Consider the following 26,013-nt stretch of genomic DNA (forward strand, 5'->3'; position numbering starts at 1 on the left):
GGAAAATGCAGAGATATATTTTTTTAAATCGCGCCATGATGATAAACGAAAATACACCGCCTAAAATAACAGTCGACATATATTTAAAATTCGCCATACACATCCATGCGGGAATCCCACGGGCATGAATGTGTGTGACATTTCGACATATTGAGTTACATGCTGCGCCTGCACATTCAGTTATATAAGATTGTTACTGGCAATTGATCACATCCACAAATGATGTAATCCACACAATTTATGTACTTTACGTTAATAGGAATACATGCCCGTGTAGATGGGAAATACAGTTTGTTTGAAATAAATCACAAATATCAGAAGAAAGTTTTTTAAACCATTTTATATAACTGAATGTGCAGGTGCAGCATCGAACTCAATATGTCGAAATGTCACACACATCCATGCCCGTGGTCGGATGAGATGTCTGAGGGGGCGCCGAACCGGGCGACCCAGGTGGCGATGAAAGCCTGCGCGACATCGGCCGCCGTTGTCGACGCCAAGGGCACGGCCTCCGGCCACCGGGTGGTGCGGTCCACCATGGTGAGGACGTGGGTGAAACCCCGCGAGGGGGGCAGAGGTCCCACCAGGTCCACGTGGACGTGGTCAAACCGGCGTTCCGGCACCGTGAACGGGGCCAACGGGGCCTGGGTGTGCCGGTGCACCTTGGCGCGCTGGCACGCGAGGCATGTCCTGGCCCAGCCGCGGACGGCCTTCCGGAGGGCATGCGCAGGAACTCGAAGAGTCCGAATGGCGTGATGACCGCCGTCTTCGGGACGTCCTCCGGCCTGACGGGGACCTGATGGTTTTGCGAGATGTGAAAATCCAACACACAAACGGTAGAATTAAGTTGGTTGTTTTTTTCCCCTCTCCATTTTATTCCTGCTCCAGGTGGGTATCACAAAGCCTTCCTCCAGACGAGCTGCCACGGCAAAATGGTGTCCTTGCAACATACGGAAGCCACGTCCCCCTATGCATTGACCCTCAGCGGCAAGCTCTGCAATGGATCCTTTGCCGGGAAGCGAACAATAACCTCAAGGCAGGTATTCTCTCGGGACTAGGCTTACAGAGAGCTGGAAGCAACATTGAGATGAAGTTCCAAGGTGAATTTCAAGAGTGTATAAGCAATATTGATTACCGTATCGATTATAGTATCCTTTGTGCCAAATGTGCTACACTCGAGGACGGTGTGCATCAGCCAGGTTAAATTTCGGCCCGAACAGAAGATATAAAATGCGAGCCGAGCAGAGGTTAAGGGAAACCATCCTCTACGGTAAAACGTATTCTGTGCATGAGGCATGGTGGAGTCACGGTAAAGGAAATCGTTTGGAGGATCCATCCAAATCGCACCAAATTTCACAAAATACCACCTCTTTGATAACCGTGTCGACTGATGACGCTCAATGCGGAGTCATCAGTCGACACCGTTGTCAGAATTTCAGACTATTAGAGGCCGGATCAAGTTCAACACGAACAGAAAAACATCACAACTTGGTCCTCGAAACGTGATGCTGAAAAAAAGAAGGTACATACTTTGGGCCCTCGAAAGTGTAAGTAAACCTTCTTTTCAGGTTGCGAAAGTGAAATTGCATTGTTTCTAACTGTTGTCTATGTGCGCACAGGTGTCCTCTCTCGATGAACCAGATTTCCTGAAACACCTCGAGCTGGCGATTAGGTATAAATTTGTTGCTTTTTCACCTTGAGCTGTTTATTCTGATACGGTACTAAGGAAGTCATGACACGTAAGGCTTGTTAAAAACAGAGACTGTAAACAGCACGCTCGCACAATATACCTGGAACAAAATGCACGCAGTTGCACAGACCTCACCACCAGTCTGATAAAATAGATTTGGTTAAAGTTATTTTTTAATTGTTCATTTATACTGTAGAAACACCATGTGTGGCAATGTGATGGTTTATTTTAATGGTGCAGATCCTCTTTTATGTGGAGACTGGAGCTGATAGTGTTAAATTGTACAACAGACACTTTCCAAAGTACCAAACGCACAAAGGCCTATAATCTTTAGCTCACCTGGAACGAAGTTCAGGGGAGCTTATGCGATTGTGCGTCGTCAGTCAGTCCGTAAACACTTGCAACTTCTTCTCCGAAACCGCTGATGGGATCGTGACCAAACTTGGCACAAATGATATTTGTTATGTTGTGACTAAAGTTTGTTCACGGCATGAAAAAAAATATATATATATCGGGGTCTAAAGGGGTATCCGGGGGATCAAAGTGGGTCCAGGTTTGACCCCCCAAATAGATATTTACTTTCTTCTCTGAAACTACACACACGATTTCGATGAAACTTGACCACAACCTTCACCACCCATAATGTACTGAAGTTGGTTCACGGCATGGAAAAATCTGCCTCTTTCAGGGTCTACGGGGGGAGGGGGGTGCCCCCCAAAATAGGTATTTGCTTTTTTTCTCAGAGACTACACATGCAATTTCGATGAAACTTCACCACAACATTCATCAACCGTGATGTACCAATGTTTGTTCAAGGCATTAGAAAAATTGGGGTCTGAGGAGGGCTGTGGGGTGAGGGGGGGAGGGTTAGGGGTCACCCCCCCCCCCAAAATAGGTGTTTTTTTGTTTGTTTGTTTAAAGTGTTGTGATTATGTCAGTATGATTCTGCATGCTGCCCTGTCTTCTAGCAACCATTGAAATTGGTTTAAACAAGCGTTACGCCTAGGTCCCCCGTCGGTGAAGTGATGCGAGTTGACAAAGTGGCAGACGCAAGGCGGCCATCTTAGATTTTGACGTGGCGACCCAATTTTCAACAGCGTTCTCCCATATGCGTAGATACACCCACACACCAGATTAGAAGTTAGTAGTTCGTTTATTTTTCAAGATATTTCGCTCACATGGTTCAGACATATATATGGTGGCGGCCATCTTGGATTTTGACGTGGCGACCCAATTTTCAACAGCCTTCTTCCTTATGCCTAGATACACCCACACACCAGATTAGAAGTTAGTAGTTCGCTTATTTTTCAAGATATTCCGCTCACAAGGTTCAAACATACATGGCGGCGGCCATCTTGGATTTTGACGTGGGTTGCACCCACACACCAAATTAGAATTCGGTCCTTCCCTTACGCACGCACGCATGCACGTACGCACGCACTAGTCAGTGCAGTATACTGTTTATTCTACTAGTTGAGCACCAGGGGCATTGCCCCTATGTTTGAATTACAGCGGGAGAGTAAAGCAGGGAGTGGGGAGTAAGTGGGGCTTTTATGAAAGAAAATGTTGATTTTTACAACACGTGCCTAAGTTCCTGTTTTGAACACATCCAACAACTTTGTCCACACTACTAAAAGGAGCAGTGTGTGTGTGTGTGTGTGTGTGTGTGTGTGTGTGTGTGTGTGTGTGTGTGTGTGTGTGTGTGTGTGTGTGTCTGTGAATAAAAGAGAGAGATAGAATTGTGAGGAACATAAATGAAGAAACGAGATGAGTGTGTGCGTGTGTGTGTGTGTGTGTGTGTGTGTTTGGTTGATATCTCCACATACTTGTTTCAGAACGTGGAATGGAGGCCTCCCAGGGCTCACATTATCCACCTTCATGTGTTTGTGTATATAGATCGTTAAGGGTTCGGTACCCCTGAGCCCCCAGACCACGGATAACTCCATGGCCTGGAGGGTTGTCAACCAACGGCTGACGCTGGCAAAAGCAATTCCACCGAGCAGGATCTTCATGATCCACAGTCGCATTACCTACTCATTGGTACAACTACCTGTGCTAAGGTCCACGCCCTCAACGTTCACCAGTCTTCCAACTACTATGGCCAAGCAAACCGTGGCTGAACGTTGGCCAAGCACCACCAAAGCGAACCAGTGGGGCAGAACTCCCATCTATCTATTACGTACACACTATATCAGATCAATGAAAGAAAGAGCACAAACAAGCAGGTCTGAAACATTTACCAAATATGGGCACGTGTTTACAGCGAATGGCAAAAGGCAAAAGACACAGAAGAGCAGACTCACCCCTAAAACGTATTTCCCCCTTATGCAGACAAGACATGGCACCCTCATTTATTCCGTGAAAAAGGAGACAAGAAGGAATATAAAGTCAGTTCAGAGTGTTGGTTTGACCACTCACTTAACTCACACAACCAGGCAGGGCAAATTCCGTTTAATAAACCTGTTATTTTTGTACATTTTAAATCCGGTTCGTTTGAGTTATTTTCTGAAAGGATTGGGAACTGCCGGCGGACCACAGGTAAGATCCTTCTCCCTCCCCTTCCCTTTCTTCCTCCGCGTATATATCAAGTCCGCATTTGAACTGAACGCTTTGGAGTAAAAGCTCGCTTGGCCTTCCGTGCTGCCCTATGATATTCACCAAGGGTCGTCACAAGACAACTGGTGTCGGGAATGGCATTGTCAGCCCTCGTGCTTGATGCCTGCTTCCGGTTGGTTTTTATTGTTATTTAGTGTAGTTTAATGACAATTCTAACTAGTGTCTATGGTGCAGTGCCAAAAGGGACAAAGGATAATTTATCCTTATTCCCTAAGCTAGTTAACATGCCTCCACCCACCCCCCCCCCCCCCCCCCCCCACTCATGACGGGGACAGATATACAACTTATCCGACATCCAGGCTAAACAGGTACTTATTACATGGTGGTTTCTACACGACAATCGTCTACCTATACAAATCTACCTGGTTTAAAGTCATCACTACCCGACCGACATAACAATATATATCCATCCTGACAATGTGTTACAGGTACGGCCGGCCATTCCTCTTACGGGACGTCGAGGAATTCCTCGATCCTATTCTCGACCACGTGTTGGCAAAGGAATTATACATCAAGCAAGGTCGTTCTTTTGTCATGCTTGGAGATCACGGGATCGAATATGATCCTGACTTCCGCCTCTATCTCACCTGCAAGCTGGAAAACCCTGCATTCCCACCGTCTGTCTTCAGCAGAGTTCTGGTCATCAACTTCACAGGTGAGCAGATCGTTCACACCAAAAACTGTTTTGTGTTTTGAAAAAGGAAAATTGTGGCTGTTCACCTCCTCGGATCCCCAAGCACACTCAAGATGGTTTCTATCCCCAGGAACCCTCCTCAAACCCACACATTTCTCTCCATGTTATTGTGTTCTCTTCCCTCTCCCTCGACCCATCATTTCTGGGTTGACCTCCAAAAATAGGTATTTGCTCTCTACTCCGAAACTACACACACAATTTCGATGAAACTCAATCACAACCTTCATCACCTACCAAAGCTTTTTCATGGCATTAAAAAAATCAGGGTTTAGAGGGGTCTGCAGGAGGTTTAGCCCCCCCCCCCCCCCGAAAAAAATAGGTATTTGCTCTTTTCGAAACTACATACACAACTTCAACGAAACGTGACCACAACCTTCAAAAACCAAAGTTTTTCACAACAATAAAAAAACATCAGTGTCTAAGGGGGTCTGCTGGGTGATTTGAGTGACTGTTGCTTCTGATCCAGGTGATCTTCAGGAGCCACATTCCAATTTTTTGTTCTGTTCCATAGATTAGCCATCACAGCTCCGCCGAGGAAACGGAAAGCCCTGATTATTTTTTACACAAAGACAGAGACAAGGAGGGCTTAGAGTTTGTTTCCTGCCATGTCCCGTGCCGAATAGTAATACATACCCCAGACAGTTTGATAGAAAGAAAGAGCGGGAGAGGGTAAGAAATTATTTTTATTTTGATCTTCCTCTTTGTGTGTTGTTGTACATTATTCTCAATCCAGCATCTAAAAAGGCTGTGATGTATTATATTAAAGCGCGGCGTTACGCGCGCTGCTTGTGAGCAAGGAGGAAGCGGACAAGCGGTAACATATAAACGTCTTTATTGTAAGACTACACTGTAACACTGTGCTCCTCCGGGCTGGTCGCCCGGGGTATATCATGAGGCCACGCCTACCCCTCGGGCGTGGCCACCGCCCACTTGGTGCGTGGAATGATGTCACCACGCCAGTGGGCTTTTGTGTCCGCCACACGCGCCCCCCCAGAATTCCCGCGCACCTGGAGGGCCAGTTTGCGGGGCAGACGAATGACCCGGCCGAAGCGCCCCCTGGCGATCGGCGGCGTCCGGGGTGCAGGGATGCCAGGTGGGATGCCCCTGGCTGCTCCTGGGATGGGTGCAGGACCGGGGGGCGGCGTGGCGGCGGGGCTGGGCGGTGCCGGGGGTCCGCCCGCAGGAGGGCGGCCCCGACGTGGGGGTCGGGCCACTGGCGGTGGATGGTCCACATCGAGGTGGGCCGGCTTGAGGCGGTCTACCGAAACGCGGTCAGGAGTACCGCCGATGTCCAGGGTGAAGTGCTTCGCCCCGGTCTCCAGCACGCGGAAAGGCCCGTCGTACGGGGGCCGCAGTGGTGCCCGATGGGCATCGTGGCGGACGAAGACGTACTCCGCCGTGCGAAGCTCCGGGGCGACGTGCGTCGGTGGGTGCCCGTGGCATGCCGTTGGCACCGGGACGAACCTCTGGGCGGTCTCTTGCAGAGCGGAGCGCTGCTGTGCCGCGGACCATGGTGCCGTGGAGTCGGGGAGGAACTCGCCCGGCACCCGCAGCGGTTGCCCGAAGACCAACTCCGCCGCGGATGCGCGCAGGTCCTCCTTGGGCGCCGTCCGGAGGCCCAGCAGGACCCAGGGGAGCCTGTCGACCCAGCCGCCGTCGCGGAGGGTGGCCCGGAGCGCGGCCTTCAATGAGCGGTGAAATCGCTCACACAGGCCGTTAGCCTGGGGGTGGTAGGCCGTGGTTCGGTGCAGCCGGACCCCGAGCCCCTGCGCAACCGCCCCCCAGAGCTCCGAGGTGAACTGGGGGCCGCGGTCGGATGAGATGTCTGAGGGGGCGCCGAAGCGGGCGACCCAGGTGGCGATGAAAGCCTGCGCGACATCGGCCGCCGTTGTCGACGCCAAGGGCACGGCCTCCGGCCACCGGGTGGTGCGGTCCACCATGGTGAGGACGTGGGTGAAACCCCGCGAGGGGGGCAGAGGTCCCACCAGGTCCACGTGGACGTGGTCAAACCGGCGTTCCGGCACCGTGAACGGGGCCAACGGGGCCTGGGTGTGCCGGTGCACCTTGGCGCGCTGGCACGCGAGGCATGTCCTGGCCCAGCCGCGGACGGCCTTCCGGAGGCCATGCCAGACGAACTTGTCGGCGATCAGCCTTTGGGAGGCCCTCGCGCCCGGGTGGGACAGGCCGTGGATGGCGTCAAACACTTGGCGCTGCCAGCCCGCGGGCACAATGGGGCGAGGACGCCCGAGGGAGACGTCGCACAAGAGGGCCGCGCCCGCGCCGTCGAACGGCACCTCGGTGACGCGGAGGCCCGTGACGGCGGTCCGCAAGGCCTGGACGTCGGGGTCAGCGGCCTGGTCCGCTGCCATCCGGGCATAGTCGATGCCGAGGTGGACTGCGTGGGCGACGGCCCGGGAAAGGCAATCCGCCACCGGGTTGTCCTTCCCCGCGACGTGCTGGATGTCCGTCGTGTACTCGGACACGGCCGAGAGGTGACGCTGCTGCCGGGCCGACCACGGCTCGGTGACCTTGCCCATCGCGAAGATCAGCGGCTTGTGGTCGACGAAGGCAGTGAACGCCCGGCCCTCGAGCAGATGGCGGAAGTGCCTGACCGCCAAGTGAAGTCCGAGCAACTCGCGGTCGAAGGTACTGTAACGGCGTTCGGGCGGGCGAAGCTGCCGGCTAAAGAACGCCAGCGGTTGCCAAGCTCCACGCACCCATTGCTCGTGCACCGCGCCCACCGCGTAGTCCGAGGCATCGGTGGTGAGGGCGATCGGTGCATCGGGCGCCGGGTGCGCGAGCATGGTGGCGTTAGCCAAGGCGAGCTTCGCGCCCGTGAACGCCGTGTCCATCTGCTCGGTCCAGGTAACGTCGCCTTTGCCCGGCTTACCTCGGAGAGCTTCGTGCAGGGGGCGCAGGAGCTGGGCGATACGGGGCAGGAACCGATGGTAAAAGTTCACCATGCCCAGGAACTCCTGCAGCCCTCTGATCGTGCGGGGGCGCGGAAACCCCTTCACCGCCTCCACCTTGGCCGGCAGGGGGACGGCTCCGTGCCTGGTGACACGGTGCCCCAGAAAATCGATTGTGGCGGCGCCGAACCGGCACTTTGCGGGGTTCACAATCAGGCCATGCTGGCCCAGGCGTTCGAAGAGCGTGCGGAGGTGGCGTAGGTGCTCTTCGCGGGACGCGCTGGCGACGAGGATATCGTCCAGGTAGACGTAGACAAAATCCAAGTCGCGCAGGACGCTGTCCATCAGTCGCTGGAACGCCTGAGCCGCATTCTTCAGACCGAAGGGCATGCGCAGGAACTCGAAGAGTCCGAATGGCGTGATGACCGCCGTCTTCGGGACGTCCTCCGGCCTGACGGGGACCTGATGGTAGCCGCGTATGAGGTCCACCTTCGAGAAGAAGGACCTGCCCGCCAAACGGGCGGAAAAGTCCTGAATGTGGGGGACGGGGTAGTGGTCGGGAGTCGTGGCGTCATTGAGACGGCGATAGTCCCCGCACGGTCGCCATCCCCCGCCGGGCTTCGGCACGATGTGCAGCGGCGACGCCCAAGCGCTCTCTGAGCGCCGAACGATGCCGAGTCGCTCCAGGGTAGCGAACTCCGCTTTTGCCACCGCCAGCTTCGTCGGCTCGAGGCGGCGTGCCCGGGCGTAGACCGGTGGCCCGACGGTGGGGATGTGATGGGCCACCCCGTGCTTGACGGCCCCCGCCGAGAAGGTGGGCCGCGTGAGGGCCGGGAAGCCGGCGAGGAGGCGGGTGAATGCGTCCGCTGCCGGAAGCGTACAGACCAACGTGGCCGGAACCGAATCGTTCGGCAAGCCGCTTGGCAAGCCGCTCGTTGAGCTGGGCAACGCACATGCGAGCGAGCTGAACGTCTCGGCCTGGACAAGCCGTCTGCGCTTGACGTCGACCAGGAGCCCATTAGCGCACAGGAAGTCCGCGCCAAGCAGTGCCATGGGCACGTCGGCGGTGACGAACGTCCATCGGAAAACCTGCCCTCCAAACCGCAGAGAGAGGCAGCGTTTTCCGTACGTACGGATGGGCGTCCCGTTCGCGGCAAGCAGCGCGGGGCCCCCACCCGCGGCGTGCTTGTCTGACGTGCCGGCGGGAATGACACTCACCTGTGCTCCCGTGTCGCACAGGTAACGGCGCCCGGAGAAGGTGTCCGTTATGAACAGCAGGCTGCTCGAACGGCCGGCGCTCATCGCCACAATTGAGCGCCGGCCCGGGCGTTTCCCGACCCGTTGAAGGAGCACGGCGGATGACACCGCCGAGCTTCGTGGCCGAACTTGGCGTGGAACCAGCACCAGGTGGTGGAGCTGGAGGAGCGCGGCTGGCTCCGCCAGGCCGGTGGAGTCGACGGGTTTCCCCGCGGTGGCGGTTTTCGCCGCGGCGGTGGGCGGGGCGTGGCGGCGTTCACGAGGTGCGTATCAGCATGCTGCTGAAACTCAGCGTGCTGTAGAAGATGATGCTGTGGAACAGCAGCGTCGAAGGCCGTGACGGCCACGCCAACGCTCGCCCGCGTGTCCGAAGCGGCGAAGTACTTGTCCGCCTCGGCCGCCAATGCTCGGGGTTCCGTTAGCCCGGTCCCGGCCAACGCGAGGCGAACCTGCGCTGGAAGTTGGCGACGGAAAAGCGCCCGGAATAGCGAACCGGGGGCTTCGTCGCCTAACAGTGACAGCATATGGTCCATTCGGACCGACGGGCGCGTCTCACCGAGCTCGGGGAGATCCAGGAGGCGGTCGGCCCGTGCGTCGTCCGTGAGGCTGAACGTGGCTAGGAGTAGCCGCTTGAGTGCCTCGTACTTGTGGCCGTCCGGTGGGTGGCGAAGGACGGACACAACTCGAGCGGCCGTGCCGGGCCCGAGGGAGGCGACGACGTGGCAGTAGCGCGTGTCATCGCCGGTGAGGTGCCGAAGCTGAAATTGGGCTTCGGCCTGGACGAACCAGACTTCGGCCTGAGCCTCCCAAAATTCCGGAAGTTTGACGAAGGCGGCCATGGCGATGGCGTCGCGTGTGGAAGGATCGCTCCGGCAGATCCAACGTCGAGGGTCACCAGTAAAGCGCGGCGTTACGCGCGCTGCTTGTGAGCAAGGAGGAAGCGGACAAGCGGTAACATATAAACGTCTTTATTGTAAGACTACACTGTAACACTGTGCTCCTCCGGGCTGGTCGCCCGGGGTATATCATGAGGCCACGCCTACCCCTCGGGCGTGGCCACCGCCCACTTGGTGCGTGGAATGATGTCACCACGCCAGTGGGCTTTTGTGTCCGCCACAATATTACTATATATCCCATTAACCATCTTCCCTTCCTCACTCCCTGGGTGTACAGTTATGTCAGTACCTATACACCGCCTAATTCTATTTGGTCCCATCAACAAAGTCTGGTTTTTCTTTTTGTTTAATTAAATTTGAGAAGACAAATAATGCCGGATAAAGAAGGAAAGTGAAGCATTTTAATGTTTTAAAGGAAGAAGTGTAATCTTCAATGAAGATATTGATTAAAAATGGAGGTAAATGACAGGTACAGGAAGTGGAGTACAAGGCTGAATGAAATTGTGTTTTGGAGTGAAAGAGTTTCGTTTTTTTGAAGCGAGGGGAGATAGGATAAGGTTGAAGAGGCAGAAAGGACAAAAAGTTTGTGGGAGAAAAAAGAAACGAACGACATAAAAACCAGGACGATTTAGCTCCTGGCTATCCGAGTCGGCCTGGGCTACACAAAAAAACTGAATTCAGCAATTTCGACAACAATGTACAATTTATCATGGAAATATCATGGAAAACAGCATACAGGGACAACAATAGAACTGAAAAACTCAACATACCTGGTTCGGAAAACTTACCTTTGATTGAGGTGGAAGGAGCAGCTTTCGATGCGACCAACACGTGGAACAACCCAGAAGCCCGTTCAGTGTTTTTGACAACATATAATGCAATCCTATTACCTTGTGTAACAATGGCCGTCTCGTCTGTATTTCTCAGTTACCACCTCGGGACTGGAGAACCAGCTTCTGAGCATTATCGTGTTATCGGAGCGGAATGAACTTGAGAAGCAGCGAGAGAGGCTCGTCAGTCAGGTAAGTCAGCACCGTTGTCACCTGAAGGAACTCGAGGACTCTCTCCTGCACAAGCTCTCAACATCAACCGGAAACATGCTCGACAATGCCGGTCTTATCGCCACACTGGAGGAATCAAAGACCAAGGTCATACAGGTGACCACCTTCATCACATTCCTCCTTTGATTATAGCCGGCGAAGCCGGTGTTGTGAATGAACGCGTACGTATTTATGTTGGAACCCATCTGTGGATCGGTCCCATCGGCCGATGGGTCTGCGCCATCTGCGGATGTGTTGTTCACCTTGAAGGTGAACCCATCTGTGTTTCCTATGCATCAATGGTGGATGAGTATGTTTATTTGAACCTAAAAATAAGCAATTGATGTCATAAATGTTTATAAAGCAGTCCGTGACATGTGGTTTAATCTGTTAAACATTTAAAAATCATCTCTGTTAAATTCCTACCACATGTAATTCCAATGACTGTGTACCTGATTGAAGAGCACCATTCTGTCAACACATTCCTTCAAGGTGAACAACACATCCGCAGATGGCGCAGACCCATCGGCCGATGGGACCGATCCACAGATGGGTTCCAACATTATGTTGAAAAGCCAGATTTTGCTGGATCCCTTGAGAATTTCGAAGCTTTGACGCACCAAAGCGCTCAATGGAGGTCGCCATCTTGCGGATGCGGAAGTATGCATAACAAATTGAAAAACGTTCAACAGGAGTTTCTTTCACCCGTCTTTGTTTGATTCACAATCTTATGCACCTCTAATGGATAATTAAAATACGTTAAGACCAACCTCGTTCCCCGGGCCCTGGTTATCTTCAACGAAAAGCGTCACCAAACACCGGAACCAATGAGATTCGAGCATTTGAAAAAATATTTCTAAAACCAAATCACGCAATGGAGGCCGCCATCGACCGGATGCGGAAGTTTGCATAAAACAATTGCGAAAAAGTTCAATAGGAGTTTGTTTCACCCGTCGTTCTTTGATTCACAATCTAATGAACCTCTAATTTGTAATTAAAATACGTTAAGACCAACCTCGTTCCCCGGGCCCTGGTTATCTTCAACGAAAATCGTCACCAAACACCGGAACCAATGAGATTCGAGCATTTGAAAAAATATTTCAAAAAAGCTTATTACTGCGTTTCGGACGCTGAAAACGGCGTCAAATATTCTAAAATTGACGAATTATTTTTTAGAAATCTCGCGGCCGTAGGGGATAGTTTTTCACGGCCGGAAATATCCGAAGTTGAGACCGAATTCACCGAATTGATCAAGAAGGAAATTTTATATATTTTAATCTCATCCAGAATGCAAATGGTGTCATTTTGAACTTGGTACGGTACCTACTACACCTACCTACTACCAACTACCTAACCTACTGATGCCACAGTGATGGGTAAAATAGTGGCAAGAGGCTTTGGCTTCGCCGGCTCATTGCGGCTTTGCAATCGGGTACTAGTAAACATTTACATGTTGGAAGCAAAATGGACGTCCTCATGCTGTGACATGTTGGAAACAAAATGGGCATCCTCATGCTGTGACATGTTGGAAACAAAATGGACGTCCTCATGCTGTGCAAATTGGAAACAAAATGGACGTCATCATGCTGCGACATGTTGGAAACAAAATGGATGTCATGCTGTGATATTTGGAAACAAAATGGATGTCATGCTGTGTCATGTTTGAAACAAAATGGACGTCCTCATGCTGTGAAATGTTGGAAACAAAATGGGTGTCCTCATGCTGCAATATCTGGAAACAAAATGGATGTCCTCATGCTGTGCAAATTGGAAACAAAATGGACGCCCTCATGCTGTGATATGTTGGAAACAAAATGGACGTCATGCTGTGATATATGGAAACAAAATGGATGTCATGCTGTGCCATGTTTGAAACAAAATGGACGGCCTCATGCTGTGCCATGTTGGAAACAAAATGGATGTCCTCATGCTGTACCACAGGAGGCAGAACAGCTGCAGCTGGCAGAGAAAACGAGTCGAGACATCGAGCAACTGCGCGAGGTCTATCGGAGTGTGGCGCGCCGCTCTACCTTGCTCTACTTCTCGCTGACCGACATGGCGCACGCTTCACCTATGTACCAATACTCGCTGGCTGCTTACCTGGAGGTGTTTAGAGTGGCTCTTCTCCAGTCTCGACAGGACGCCATGCTCACCAACCGTCTCGTCAACATCATGGACGCCCTGACTATCGGCGTGTACAGATATGGCTGCACAGGTGTAGTGTAAATGTATTACTCGTTTATACATGTCTGACACTTCACTAACTTCCATGAGCTGATCACACACTGAGGTGATTCGTCCAGGTGAATCCCAAGTATATATAGCTGTAGTAATTAACACCTCCAAACAAATGACTATCACAGACACATTAAAATGTCCTCTTGTACGCCTTCCTTCCTGTACCTTATCAGGACTCTTTGAGAAGGATAAACTCCTTTTTTCTTTCAACATGACTTTGAAGATTGAGCGGGATGAGAGAAGGGTGCTTCAGGAAGAGTTGGACTTCTTCCTCAAAGGTGTTGTCAGGCAATGATGGTCCGATTTGGGATTTGGGAAACCCCGAGTGTATTTATACAGTTGTCCTGGATGAACACGAACTTCCATAATGATTTCATCTGATCCTTCCGTGTCCCTGAATTCATCTCACGCAGGCAGCATGGTGCTTCAGAGGAGCTCACAAAGCAACACCTGTGATTGGTTGCCCAGTGCGGCCTGGCAAGATGTGGTGGTGTTGGCTGAAATTTTGCCCAGAGTCTTCTCGAACCTTCCAGAAGACTTGGTGCAAAATGAGAACGAATGGAAGAGTGTAAGTATACATGTGGTGACCAATCACTTGTTTTGGTTTATTTGCTCGTCCTGGATTGGAAGTTTGTTTATCCTGCAGGTAAAACAATGACGCACTAACTTATACTCAAAAGTTAAGTTTCACACAGAATGAGTGCGTATCATTCTTATAATTTGCTGTCACCGTACTTGCGCCCAGGAACACAAACACTATTAGGCCAAAGGACACGGAAATCGCTTCATTTATTACTGCTGTACCTGTGTATGGGCTGGGTGTTGTTGGGCAACCTTTGCATTGCCTTAATGCCTGCATCCCTCCACCAAGTTGGATGATGTTGTCTTGGAAGCTCGGTCGTATGCTCTGTTATCCCAGCATGTGCCAAAAAGCCTCCAAAATGAGCCAATGTACAATATAGGGCCTTCAGAAAGTATTCACACCCCTTAACCTTTTTCACATTTTGTTGTGTTACAACCTGAATTCAAAATGCATTAAATTTAGATTTTTTGTCACTGATCTACCCATAATACCCCATAATGTCAAAGTGGACTTTTATTTTTATTTGAAATTTTTTACATAATAATAAAAGATGAAATACAGAAATATCTCATTCATATAAGTATTCAGTCCCCCGAGTCAATACTTTTATTTTTATTTGAAATTTTTTACATAATAATAAAAGATGAAATACAGAAATATCTCATTCACATAAGTATTCAGTCCCCCGAGTCAATACTTTTATTTTTATTTGAAATTTTTTACCAAATAATAAAAGATGAAATACAGAAATATCTCATTCACATAAGTATTCAGTCCCCCGAGTCAATACTTTTATTTTTATTTGAAATTTTTTACATAATAATAAAAGATGAAATACAGAAATATCTCATTCACATAAGTATTCAGTCCCCCGAGTCAATACTTTTATTTTTATTTGAAATTTTTTACAAAATAATAAAAGATGAAATACAGAAATATCTCATTCATATAAGTATTCAGTCCCCTGAGTCAATACTTTTATTTTTATTTGAAATTTTTTACAAAATAATAAAAGATGAAATACAGAAATATCTCATTCACATAAGTATTCAGTCCCCCGAGTCAATACTTTTATTTGAAATTTTTTACAAAATAATAAAAGATGAAATACAGAAATATCTCATTCACATAAGTATTCAGTCCCCCGAGTCAATACTTTTATTTGAAATTTTTTACAAAATAATAAAAGATGAAATACAGAAATATCTCATTCATATAAGTATTCAGTCCCCCGAGTCAATACTTTTATTTTTATTTGAAATTTTTTACAAAATAATAAAAGATGAAATACAGAAATATCTCATTCATATAAGTATTCAGTCCCCTGAGTCAATACTTTTATTTTTATTTGAAATTTTTTACAAAATAATAAAAGATGAAATACAGAAATATCTCATTCACATAAGTATTCAGTCCCCCGAGTCAATACTTTTATTTGAAATTTTTTACAAAATAATAAAAGATGAAATACAGAAATATCTCATTCACATAAGTATTCAGTCCCCCGAGTCAATACTTTTATTTGAAATTTTTTACAAAATAATAAAAGATGAAATACAGAAATATCTCATTCATATAAGTATTCAGTCCCCCGAGTCAATACTTTTATTTTTATTTGAAATTTTTTACAAAATAATAAAAGATGAAATACAGAAATATCTCATTCATATAAGTATTCAATCCCCTGAGTCAATACTTTTATTTTTATTTGAAATTTTTTACAAAATAATAAAAGATGAAATACAGAAATATCTCATTCACATAAGTATTCAGTCCCCTGAGTCAATACTTTTATTTTTATTTGAAATTTTTTACAAAATAATAAAAGATGAAATACAGAAATATCTCATTCATATAAGTATTCAATCCCCTGAGTCAATACTTTTATTTTTATTTGAAATTTTTTACAAAATAATAAAAGATGAAATACAGAAATATCTCATTCACATAAGTATTCAGTCGCCTGAGTCAATACTTTGTTGAAGCGTCTTTGTAGTCCAGGAGCCTGTTTTCAAGAGAGGCCTAGAAAATGAGTTTCGTGCAACACCCACTACACAGTTGGTTTGTCATTTCAGGGTGCTTGGGATACATCTGTAGAACAAATCCAGCCCTGATGTACACTTAAATTGTGGCAGCAACAATAAATGGCAGCCACTTTTCTATTAAGTGGATACTTAATATCTATACTCTTAAGTATCTATACTCTTCCCCAGATCTATGCCTCCTCACAATTTTATCTTGGAGTTCTACGTACAGTTCCTTGGACTTTTTGGTGGAGTTTCTGCTCTGACATTGCACTGTCAACTGTGGGGACTAAGTGTGTTTCTTTCTAAATCATGTCCAATCAATTGAATTGGCGACAGGTGGACTCAAATCAAGTTGTAGAGACATCTTGAGGATGATCAAAGGAATTTGAATGCACTTGAGCTCAATTTGGAGTGTCAAAGCAAAGGGGTTGAATACTTATTGACTCATGACATTTCCGTTTTTCATTTTTAATTATTTTGTATTAAAAAAAGATATTCCATTTTGACATGATGGGGTATTTATGTGCAGATCAGTGATAAAAATCTCAATTTAATCAATTTTAAATGAAGGCTGTAACACAACAATATGTGAAAAGGTCAAGGGGTGTGAATATTGTTATGTTTGTGGGAGGGGTAGGTGAAAGAATACCGTAGGAGAGGTAGCACTGTATAATTAATAGCTTGGACCGCGTGACTTGTCGGAGAAATCTCGATGTACTTAAGTAGGGAAACTGTAGATTAAGGTTGTTTATGTGTTCTCCACACTCATGGCAAGAAAGCCGCCCAAATGCACACTTACGGCAAAAGGTCACGCCCCCAGAGTGGTACGATGGGGGGGGGGGGGCGAGGGGGGAAGGAGGGAAGGGAGAAAGAGCCGGTAGGCTATGCCTCGAGGGACGTGGTTGGACCGTGGACGATTTTGAAAGAGCTTCGCGATTGGTTGGAGTGATGTCAGCGAGAAGGAGAGAGACAGAGAGAGACAGAGAAAGAGACAGAGACAGAGACAGAGAGAGAGAGAGAGAGAGAGAGAGAGTAGTTGGGCTGCTCGGGATCAAACAAGAAGGCTTCGCCATCTTTGATACTTTTGGCTTCGAGCAGGGCGCTGGCAATTTTTGTGGTGGTGGACTTTGCCTTTCGCTAAGGAGGCGAGCGTGGACGGACAGCCCTGTGGAGGAGCAGGAAATTCTTAGGAGTGCAAAGCAGAGTCCGTGTATGAGGAGAAGGGAACGCTGGACATGCTCGCCTCCCGCCTTGTCACCGATCGCTTATTGGCGCGCGGCGTTCTACGCATCGCCATCTACCCGCCTGTCGTTGTTTCAAGCATCATCACTGCAAACCTCCTAAAAATACCATTTACACACCGATAAGTACCGGCCGGCCAAAGGGAACATTTTATTTTTATTTCATCTTTCCCCTGTGTTTGTATTTGTGTCAGTGTGACGAGACGTCTCAGTTAGGAAATTAATTTACTTCAGTTTTGATTTCGACATTTTCATTCCGTGCTTTATTTTCATGAAATCATTATTGTTGTGTTTCTTTGTTCGTGGTTTCGGAATAAACCCGTCTTTTCGTTCAGGTAAACGCCTCGCAGCCTTCCATCTCACGCGCGCGATAACTGCCATAATTGGCTGCTTGCCTCAGGAGTTAAAACAGTTCGGCTATTCATCACCAGTGATCTTTGCCCAATGTCCCGGAGATCCATGCACAAAACCACACCTACCACACACTCAACTGGCCCACACACTCAACCGGCCCACACACTCAACCGGCACACATGCACAAACCAACCGTACCTACAATAACTGCACACACATCCAGAGGATGTGATGCTCAACATGATATGAGTCTCAATATTTACCGTGGAATGGGTCGCAGCATTTACCATGGCTTTGGTCTCACAATTTACCATGGCTTGGGTCTCACAATTTACCGTGGCTTGGGTCTCACAATTTACCATGGCTTGGGTCTCACAATTTACCATGGCTTTGGGTCTCACAATTTACCGTGGAATGGGTCTCACAATTTACCGTGGCTTGGGACTCACAATTTACCGTGGCTTGGGTCTCACAATTTACCATGGAATGGGTCTCAATTTACCGTGGCTTGGGTCTCACAATTTACCGTGGAATGGGTCCCACAATTTACCGTGGCTTGGGACTCACAATTTACCGTGGCTTGGGTCTCACAATTTACCGTGGCTTGGGTCTCACAATTTACCGTGGAATGGGTCTCACAATTTACCGTGGAATGGGTCTCACCATTTTTCATAATTTTTTCATGGCATGGGTTTCATAAGTGATTCTTCACCATTGGCAGATAGGGCCAAAAATGATACATAGCAGGATAACTCAAAAAGTTGTGGAAGGATTTGGACAAAACTGGGTGGAACGGTTGATTGTCTGACAAGGAAGAATCGATTCGATTTTGGTGAAGATCTGAATATGGATATGAGAGTTATTTAATTTTTAAGTGATTCTTCACCATTGGGAGATAGGGCCAAAACCAACATATAGTGGGATATCTCAAAAAGTTATTAATGGATTTGGACGAAACTTGTCGGACAGGTTGTGTGTGTGACAAGGAAGAATCGATTCAATTTTGGTGAAGACCTGGATCCGGATCCAACCAGTATAATTTTTTAAGTGATTCTTCACCATTGAGTGATATGGCCAACCAGGCGGAGGTTTGCTCTCTACTGAGTGCCGTTCTAGTTCTCAAAGGTATTTAACACCTGATTGGTGTTGCCTGCATCGTCCAGGATGAAAAGCAATTTGTGGTTGAAACATCTGACTCCACCATTACCTCCACCATCCACCATTACCAAGCAATTGCTGTAGTTTATGTTGCCTTTGTACATGAGTAATAATAAACCTTTTTGCCGAAGTCCCTGCCTTCCTGTTGTACACAGTGGTATGACTCGGACAACCCGGAGACTTTGGTGCTGCCAGGCCTATTCAGGACTGGCCTTTCAAACTTCCAGAAACTGTTGTTTTTGCGATTGTTCCGTGTTGATCGAGTACACCAAGCCATTACCAATTACATTTCTGCTACACTGGACCACAGGTGGGAATACTACAGTTCCATTTAATGCACAACTACTTTGTTCACCTGATTATGTCTACACCTCAACATTCATTTTGTCATTTGTTTCTGAACACACCTGGATCAAAGCATCTCAGTTGCTCATTTTACAATGTCACCCAGGTTCGTGGAACCACCTGGACGACAAATAGAGCACGTGCTACAGCAGAGCTCCTCCATCACTCCGGTGCTTTTCCTGTTGAGTCCCGGCACCGATCCGACTGCTGAACTTGCTCACTTGGCCATGCGAGTGGGCCAGGATTCTACCAGGCTGCATATACTGGCAATGGGCCAGGGTCAGGAGAAGGTATGGAAGAGGAGGTTATCATACAGATCATAGTATGGTTTCACCAAGTCAGTAGTTCCCAACATGATTTACACACAAACTTTGTGCCTTTAACGACAATGAGCAACTGTAATTATATGACGGAGTTATTCAAGTTATTTTAGCCTGCTGTTCCTGGTGTCCTCTTAACTTACCTATACCTCCTTGACCTGTGAAAACCTTAGGCTGCACTGCAAGTTTTGACAGTGGCGATGACAAACGGACACTGGCTCGTGCTTCAGAACTGCCACCTGCTGATGAAATGGCTGCCAGAACTAGAAAAAGCTCTCGATTCTGCTGTAAGACCACACGCTACCTTCCGTCTCTGGATGACGACCGACCCTGTACCTGGCTTCCCCATAGGCCTATTACAGAGATCACTCAAGGTACAGGGTTCAAATGATGATACTTGCCCCTTAAACCACCTGTTCCCAAAATTGATTGAGATTACCATGATCATTAGGCTCACAGTGATTGAACTACCTTTCAACTATGCAGTTGTTGGTCTCCAACCTTGCTCAGCAAATGATGCTCTTTACAATTATTTAATTATTCTCATCCAATATAATATGTGGAGCAGAAGAAAGGATTCATAAAGAAATCCGTCCACGCGCCACGAAAGGTCTGCAGCCCCAAATCACCTGGAATGGGTGATGCAATGATTGCAAAACCGTTGCACGCATTTGTTTTTTTGTATACTAGGTCGAGGCTCATGTAAGAGCTAACACATATAACATATAATAAAGGGAGTGAGAGACGAGGGGGAGAGAGAGAGGGAAACACAACAGTAAAGAACAGAGACATCAGGAGATCTGTGGAAGAGAGAGGCCTGGGGTGGGGTACACGGGTTAAACAAGATGGACACGACAAGGACTTTCAGGAAAGAAAACGGAATTTGAAAAAGGTGGATTTGGGGTGAATTAGCGGGGGTAGAAAAGATCAAGGTTTTGGATGGGGGAAGATAAGAGATGGTGGTGAACAGCCGTTTTAAAGACCTGGAGGGAGGAGTGGGATTGAAGGGAGTGAGAGAGTTTGTTCCAGAGGCGGGAGAAAAGAGGAATGAAGGAGTGAAGGTGAGCAGAGAGCCTAGACTTTGGCAGTTTAACCATAAGAGGGTTGCTGGCAGATCTTGTGCGACCTGTAGGAATATTTGGGGGACAGAGCCCAGAGAGAGCTGGGGGTGCAAGGCCGGAGAGGAGTCGGTAGAAGACAGAAAGACCACCAACCTACCTGCGGTGAGTGAGTGAAAGGTCTTCGGAGTTAGCTTCATCGCAGGAGATTCCAATGATTGTGAAAGATTTTGTTTCAACAACGTGAAGCCGAGCTAGGTGTGAGGCAGGAGTACCGGCCCAGAGAGGAGAACAGTATTCCATTGAGCTGCGGATGAAAGCCTTGTATGTGGTGAGGAGCTCAGGTGTGCCAAGGAAGGACTTCGCATGACTGAGGATGTCCAGTCGGCCACTAGCTTTGGAGGCCAGATTTGAAATGTGGTTTTCCCAGGAAAGATCATGGCTGATTACATTATCATACAGTGCTACATATCAGATGGTTTTGTCAAAATGGCCTCATTAAAATCCATGAGGAAGTTATACATCACGTCTCATGAAAATTACTTTGACACCGCGTTTCATTCTCCATCCTTCCCTGACCTGAAGGTGGTAACCGAATCTCCAAAGGGAATGAAGCCAAACCTGCTTGCCACCTATTCTCAGCTGACCGACGAGGATCTTCAGGCGTGCCCACACAAGGCATTCCGTCCCCTGGTCTATGTGCTCGCGTTCTTCCACGGTGTGCTCCAGGAGCGCCGCCTCTACGGGAAGACCGGCTGGAACGTTCCTTACGACTTCAGCCATTCTGACTTTCAGGTGAGTCCGACATGACAGTGTATACTCGTGGTAAGGGTACTCACGCTGTGAGTTTGGTGAGTATAGTCCTACCCAATGTCTGTATGACATCAAAACATGACACAGTAGGCTCTTTCCTTTTGTGTTTTATTCACGCTGATTGCTCAACTCCAGCACTGAAGTAGTTTGTGCTTTCAAGGTTTCAAGGCAACTTCAACTGTCATCATGCCAGCTGGCTGGGTGTGGGTTCATCTCTCACCAGCCATGGCACCTCAGCAAAGGACTTCTGCGACTCATTGGGACTGACACACAGTGACACAATCTGTCAATTTCCCGACCCGGATCTCAGTCAATGGAGTATCTTCTCTTCTGGACTTGGTTATGACTAACTTCCCTGAAAATGTCTGCTGCTCTTCTTCTGCTCCAATCGGTTCTTCTGATCACGTGCTTGTTAAAGTGGACATCTCTCTGGCCATTCTCACAGAGCCTCCTCAGCGCCGACGAGTCTGGCATTTCACTCAGGCTGACTGGCACGGTCTGCAAGCAGCCATCAATCATCTGGACTGGTCTACCATCTCTACTGCCTCTGACATAAATTCTTCCTGGGAATTCTTCCAAAGCAAACTGCTCTCTCTCATGCACAGATTTATCCCATCTCGTCTTCAGTTGTCTTACCCTTCCTCCTGTCCATGGTACACTGAATCTTGTGGTGAGGCAGTTGCCCTGAAACAACTTGCCTTTGCCTCTTGGAAGGCAAATCCAACTGAAGGCAATCTCAGTTCCTTCCACCAAGCTCGGAACAAGTGTGTGTCTACCCTCAGGAGTGCGAGGAAGCACTATCTCTCCACACTCAAGATTGAACTCTCAAACCTGTCTCCTTCCTCCAAATCCTGGTGGCGTCTGGTCAAATCCGTTTTTTTTTTTGTTTTTTTTTGTATACAAGATCGAGGCTCGTGAAAGAGCGAACATTAATCACACAGAAAGACAAACCGACACATAAAACATATAACATCAGGAGCGGTAGACAAGATGGGGAGAGAGGAGGAAGGACACAAACACAACATTTGAGAGCAGGGACTGAGAGACATGGAGACATCGAGAGATCTGTGGGAGGGAGAGGGCTTTGGGGGGGGGTAGGCATGGGAAGAGGGGGTGGGAGAGGTATAAAACATATGGACACTGCCAGGACTTCCAGGAAAGAAGTTGGAATTTCAAACAAGGCGGATCTGGGGTGAATTAGCGGGGGTAGAAAAGATCACGGTTTTGGATGGGGGAAGATAAGAGATGGTGGTGAACAGCTGTTTTAAAGACCTGGAGGGAGGAGTGGGATTGAAGGGAGTGTGGGAGTTTGTTCCAGAGGCGGGACAAAAGAGGAATGAAAGAGTGAAGGTGAGCAGAGAGCCGAGATTTCAGCAGTTTAACCATCAGAGGGTTGCTGGCAGATCTTGTGCGACCTGTAGGAATATTTGGGGGACAGAGCACAGAGAGAGCTGGCAGAGCAAGGCCGGAGAGGAGTCGGTAGAAGACAGAAATACCACCTACCTGCCTGTGGTGAGTGAGTGAAAGGCCCTCAGAGATAGCTTCATCGCGGGAGATTCCAATGATTCTGAAAGCTTTGGTTTCAACAGCGTGAAGCCGAGCTAGGTGTGAGGCAGGAGCACCGGCCCATAGGGGAGAACAGTATTCCATTGAGCTGCGGATGAAAGCCTTGCATGTGGTGAGGAGCTCAGGTGTGCCTAGGAAGGATTTCACACGACGGAGGATGCCCAGTCCACGACTGGCTTTGGAGGCCAGCTTTGAAATGTGGTTTTCCCAAGAAAGATCATGGCAGATAGTGAGACCCAAAAGCTTGAGCGACAGAACTTCTTGGAGGGGATTGTTGAGAAAGTATATGGGAGGTTTGTTGTCCAGTCGATCTTTTCAAAGAGACATAGTAAGAGTGTGAGATTTGTCAGGATTGAAAGACATGTTCCACTTGTTTGCCAAGTCTGTGATTTTGTCCAGGTCTTCAGAGAGTGAGGAGGCTGCAGACTGCCGATCTGAGGGAAGAGGAATGGAGCGGCAGAGAGTGGAGTCATCAGCAAAGAGATAGAGAGGATTTTCCAGAGAGTCGGAGAGATCATTGATAAGACCAGAAAAAGCACAGGGCCCAGAACACTGCCTTGGGGAACTCCAGCCTGAACAGGAAGGGGAGATGAGAGAAATCCATTCAGGGCCACACGTTGACTACGACCAGAGAGGAAGTCCGCAAGCCATGCATGGAGATTTCCATGGATACCATAGGAGGAGTTCCCCCTCCATCCCCTCCCTTACCTCAAATGGCTACACAGTTGACACTGCACGTGACAAAGCCGAATGCCTCAACTCTGTGCTTGCCTCAAAATCTTGTGTCCCAAACCCATCTCTCTCTGTTCCCACCTTTCCCAGTCGAACCCAACTGCTCCTGCACTCTGTGTCCTTCTCTCCTGACAAGGTGGAGAAGTTTCTGTCAAACCTCGACTCTGATTCTGCAACTGGACCAGACGGCATCAGCCCACGGATCCTAAAATCCTGCTCTGCCGCTCTATCTCCCCTCTCTCTGTTCTTTTCACCCTCTCTTTTGCTCAAGGTCATCTGCCAGCATCTTGGAAATCAGCTAACATTACTGCTTTACACAAAAAAGGTGCCAAAACAGATCTTTGCAACTACAGACCAATCAGCCTGCTTCCAATTATCAGCAAAGTCATAGAATCCATCATTGCTTCGGATATCAAATCCTTCCTCTTCTCCAATGGCTTGATCTCTGATCATCAATTTGGATTTAGACCAGGTCATTCTACTCTGGACATGTTGCTTCTGCTGTCTCAACAATGGATGGAGGTCCTCAATGCCAAACAGGAAATCAGAGCTGTCTCACTTGACATATCACGTGCCTTCGATACGGTCTGGCACCCAGCTCTGCTCACAAAACTCTCCTCCTATGGTATCCATTGGAAATCTCCACTCATGGCTTGCGGACTTCCTCTCTGGTCAAAGGCAACGTGTGGCCCTGAATGGATTTCTCTCATCTCCCCTTCCTGTTCTGGCTGGAGTTCCCCCAAGGTAGTGTTCTGGGCCCTGTGCTATTTCTGGTCTTCATCAATGATCTCTCCGACTCTCTCGAAAATGCTCTCTATCTCTTTGCTGATGACTCCACTATCTGCCGCTCCATTCCTCATCCCTCAGATCGGCAGTCTGCAGCCTCCTCACTCTCTGCAGACCTGGACAAAATCACAGACTGGTCAAACAAGTGGAACATGTCTTTCAATCCTGACAAATCGCACACTCTTACAATGTCTCTCCGAAAGGACCGACTGGAAAACCCTCCCATCTACTTTCTCAACAATCCTCTCCATGAAGTTCTGTCGCTCAAGCTTTTGGGTCTCACTATCTGCCATGATCTTTCTTGGGAAAACCACATTTCCAAGCTGGCCTTAAGAGCCAGTCACCGACTGGGCATCCTCCATCGTGCGAAGTCCGTCCTTGGCACACCTGAGCTCCTCACCACATACAAGGCTTTCATCCGCAGCTCAATGGAATACTGTTCCCCCCTCTGGGCTGGTGCTCCTGCCTCACACCTAGCTCGGCTTCACGCTGTTGAAACCAAAGCTTTCAGAATCATTGGAATCTCCTGCGATGAAGCTAACTCCGAGGGCCTTTCACTCACACACCGCAAGCAGGTTGGTGGTCTTTCTGTCTTCTACCGACTCCTCTCCGGCCTTGCTCCCCCAGCTCTCTCTGTGCTGTCCCCCCAATATTCCTTCAGGTCGCACAAGATCTGCCTGCAACCCTCTTATGGTTAAACTGCCAACATCTAGGCTCTTTGCTCACCTTCACTCTTTCATTCCCCTTTTCTCCCGCCTCTGGAACAAACTCCCCCACTCCCTTCAATCCCACTCTTCCCTCCAGGTCTTTAAAACAGCTGTGCACCACCATCTCTTATCTTCCCCCATCCAAAACCTTGATCTTTTCTACCCCCGCTAATTCACCCGATACTTTTTTTTTTTTTTTGAAATTCCAACTTCTTTCCTGGAAGTCCTCGGTGTCCTTGTGTTTATACTTCTCCCACCCGACCCCCTCCTCCCCCCAGCACGTACGCGTTGCGCTCAAATACATACACCTTGAAGAATACCTTTTCATGCATTCTGAACAAAACCGTTTTCCCAATAAATCTTGTATTGTTTCTCATGGTGCACGCAGGTGTCTCTGGAAATCCTTAAAACGTACCTGGCGAAGAAAAACGACCAGGGCCAAAGTGATGTCCCTTGGGAGAATCTGAAATATTTGATTGGAGAGGTGGTACTTTTAATTTTTTTTGAATATTAAGGTATACAAAAGCAATGGTTGTGCAATACGTGGATAGCGAAGTCCTTTGTTCCTCTATGACTATGTCAACCAATTATTGGAATTTCGCCTTTTAGTGTAAAATAAATATATAAATTTTTTGCAAGTGTCTTCACCATTAAACGTGTGACGAGGAGAGAGTGTGTGGCGATGGAGAGAGTGTGTGGCGATGGAGAGTGTGTGGCGATGGAGAAAGTGTGTGGCGATGGAGAAAGTGTGTGGCAAGGAGAGAGTGTGTGGCGATGGAGAGAGTGTGTGGCAATGGAGAGAGTGTGTGGCAATGGAGAGAGTGTGTGGCGATGGAGAGAGTGTGTGGCGATGGAAAGAGTGTGTGGCGATGGAGAGAGTGTGTGGCAAGGAGAGAGTGTGTGGCGATGGAGAGAGTTTGTCGTGGCGGAGTGTGAGTGTCGCAGCAGAGTGTGTATGTCACTGTGGAGAGAGTGTGTCATGG

At 48.5% G+C, this 26,013-nt stretch overlaps 1 protein-coding gene across 1 annotated transcript in view; it reads left to right on the forward strand.

Annotated features, from left to right (window-relative positions):
- The window catches only part of DNAH10 (dynein axonemal heavy chain 10), a 313,006-nt gene that overhangs the window by 271,234 nt on the left and 15,759 nt on the right, over positions 1-26,013 (forward strand). Inside the window, exons 68-79 of the mRNA XM_078767939.1 lie at positions 889-1,036; positions 1,620-1,672; positions 4,735-4,961; positions 10,990-11,219; positions 13,044-13,317; positions 13,514-13,618; positions 13,754-13,908; positions 18,859-19,013; positions 19,155-19,338; positions 19,542-19,742; positions 21,012-21,221; positions 25,419-25,514. Of these exons, the coding sequence (XP_078624065.1) occupies positions 889-1,036; positions 1,620-1,672; positions 4,735-4,961; positions 10,990-11,219; positions 13,044-13,317; positions 13,514-13,618; positions 13,754-13,908; positions 18,859-19,013; positions 19,155-19,338; positions 19,542-19,742; positions 21,012-21,221; positions 25,419-25,514 (2,038 nt within the window). The remainder of the gene's footprint in view (positions 1-888; positions 1,037-1,619; positions 1,673-4,734; positions 4,962-10,989; positions 11,220-13,043; positions 13,318-13,513; positions 13,619-13,753; positions 13,909-18,858; positions 19,014-19,154; positions 19,339-19,541; positions 19,743-21,011; positions 21,222-25,418; positions 25,515-26,013) is intronic.

The sequence above is a fragment of the Myxine glutinosa genome, chromosome 14 (genome assembly GCF_964187855.1).
Source record: "Myxine glutinosa chromosome 14, kmMyxGlut1.1, whole genome shotgun sequence".
Taxonomy (NCBI): domain Eukaryota; kingdom Metazoa; phylum Chordata; class Myxini; order Myxiniformes; family Myxinidae; genus Myxine; species Myxine glutinosa.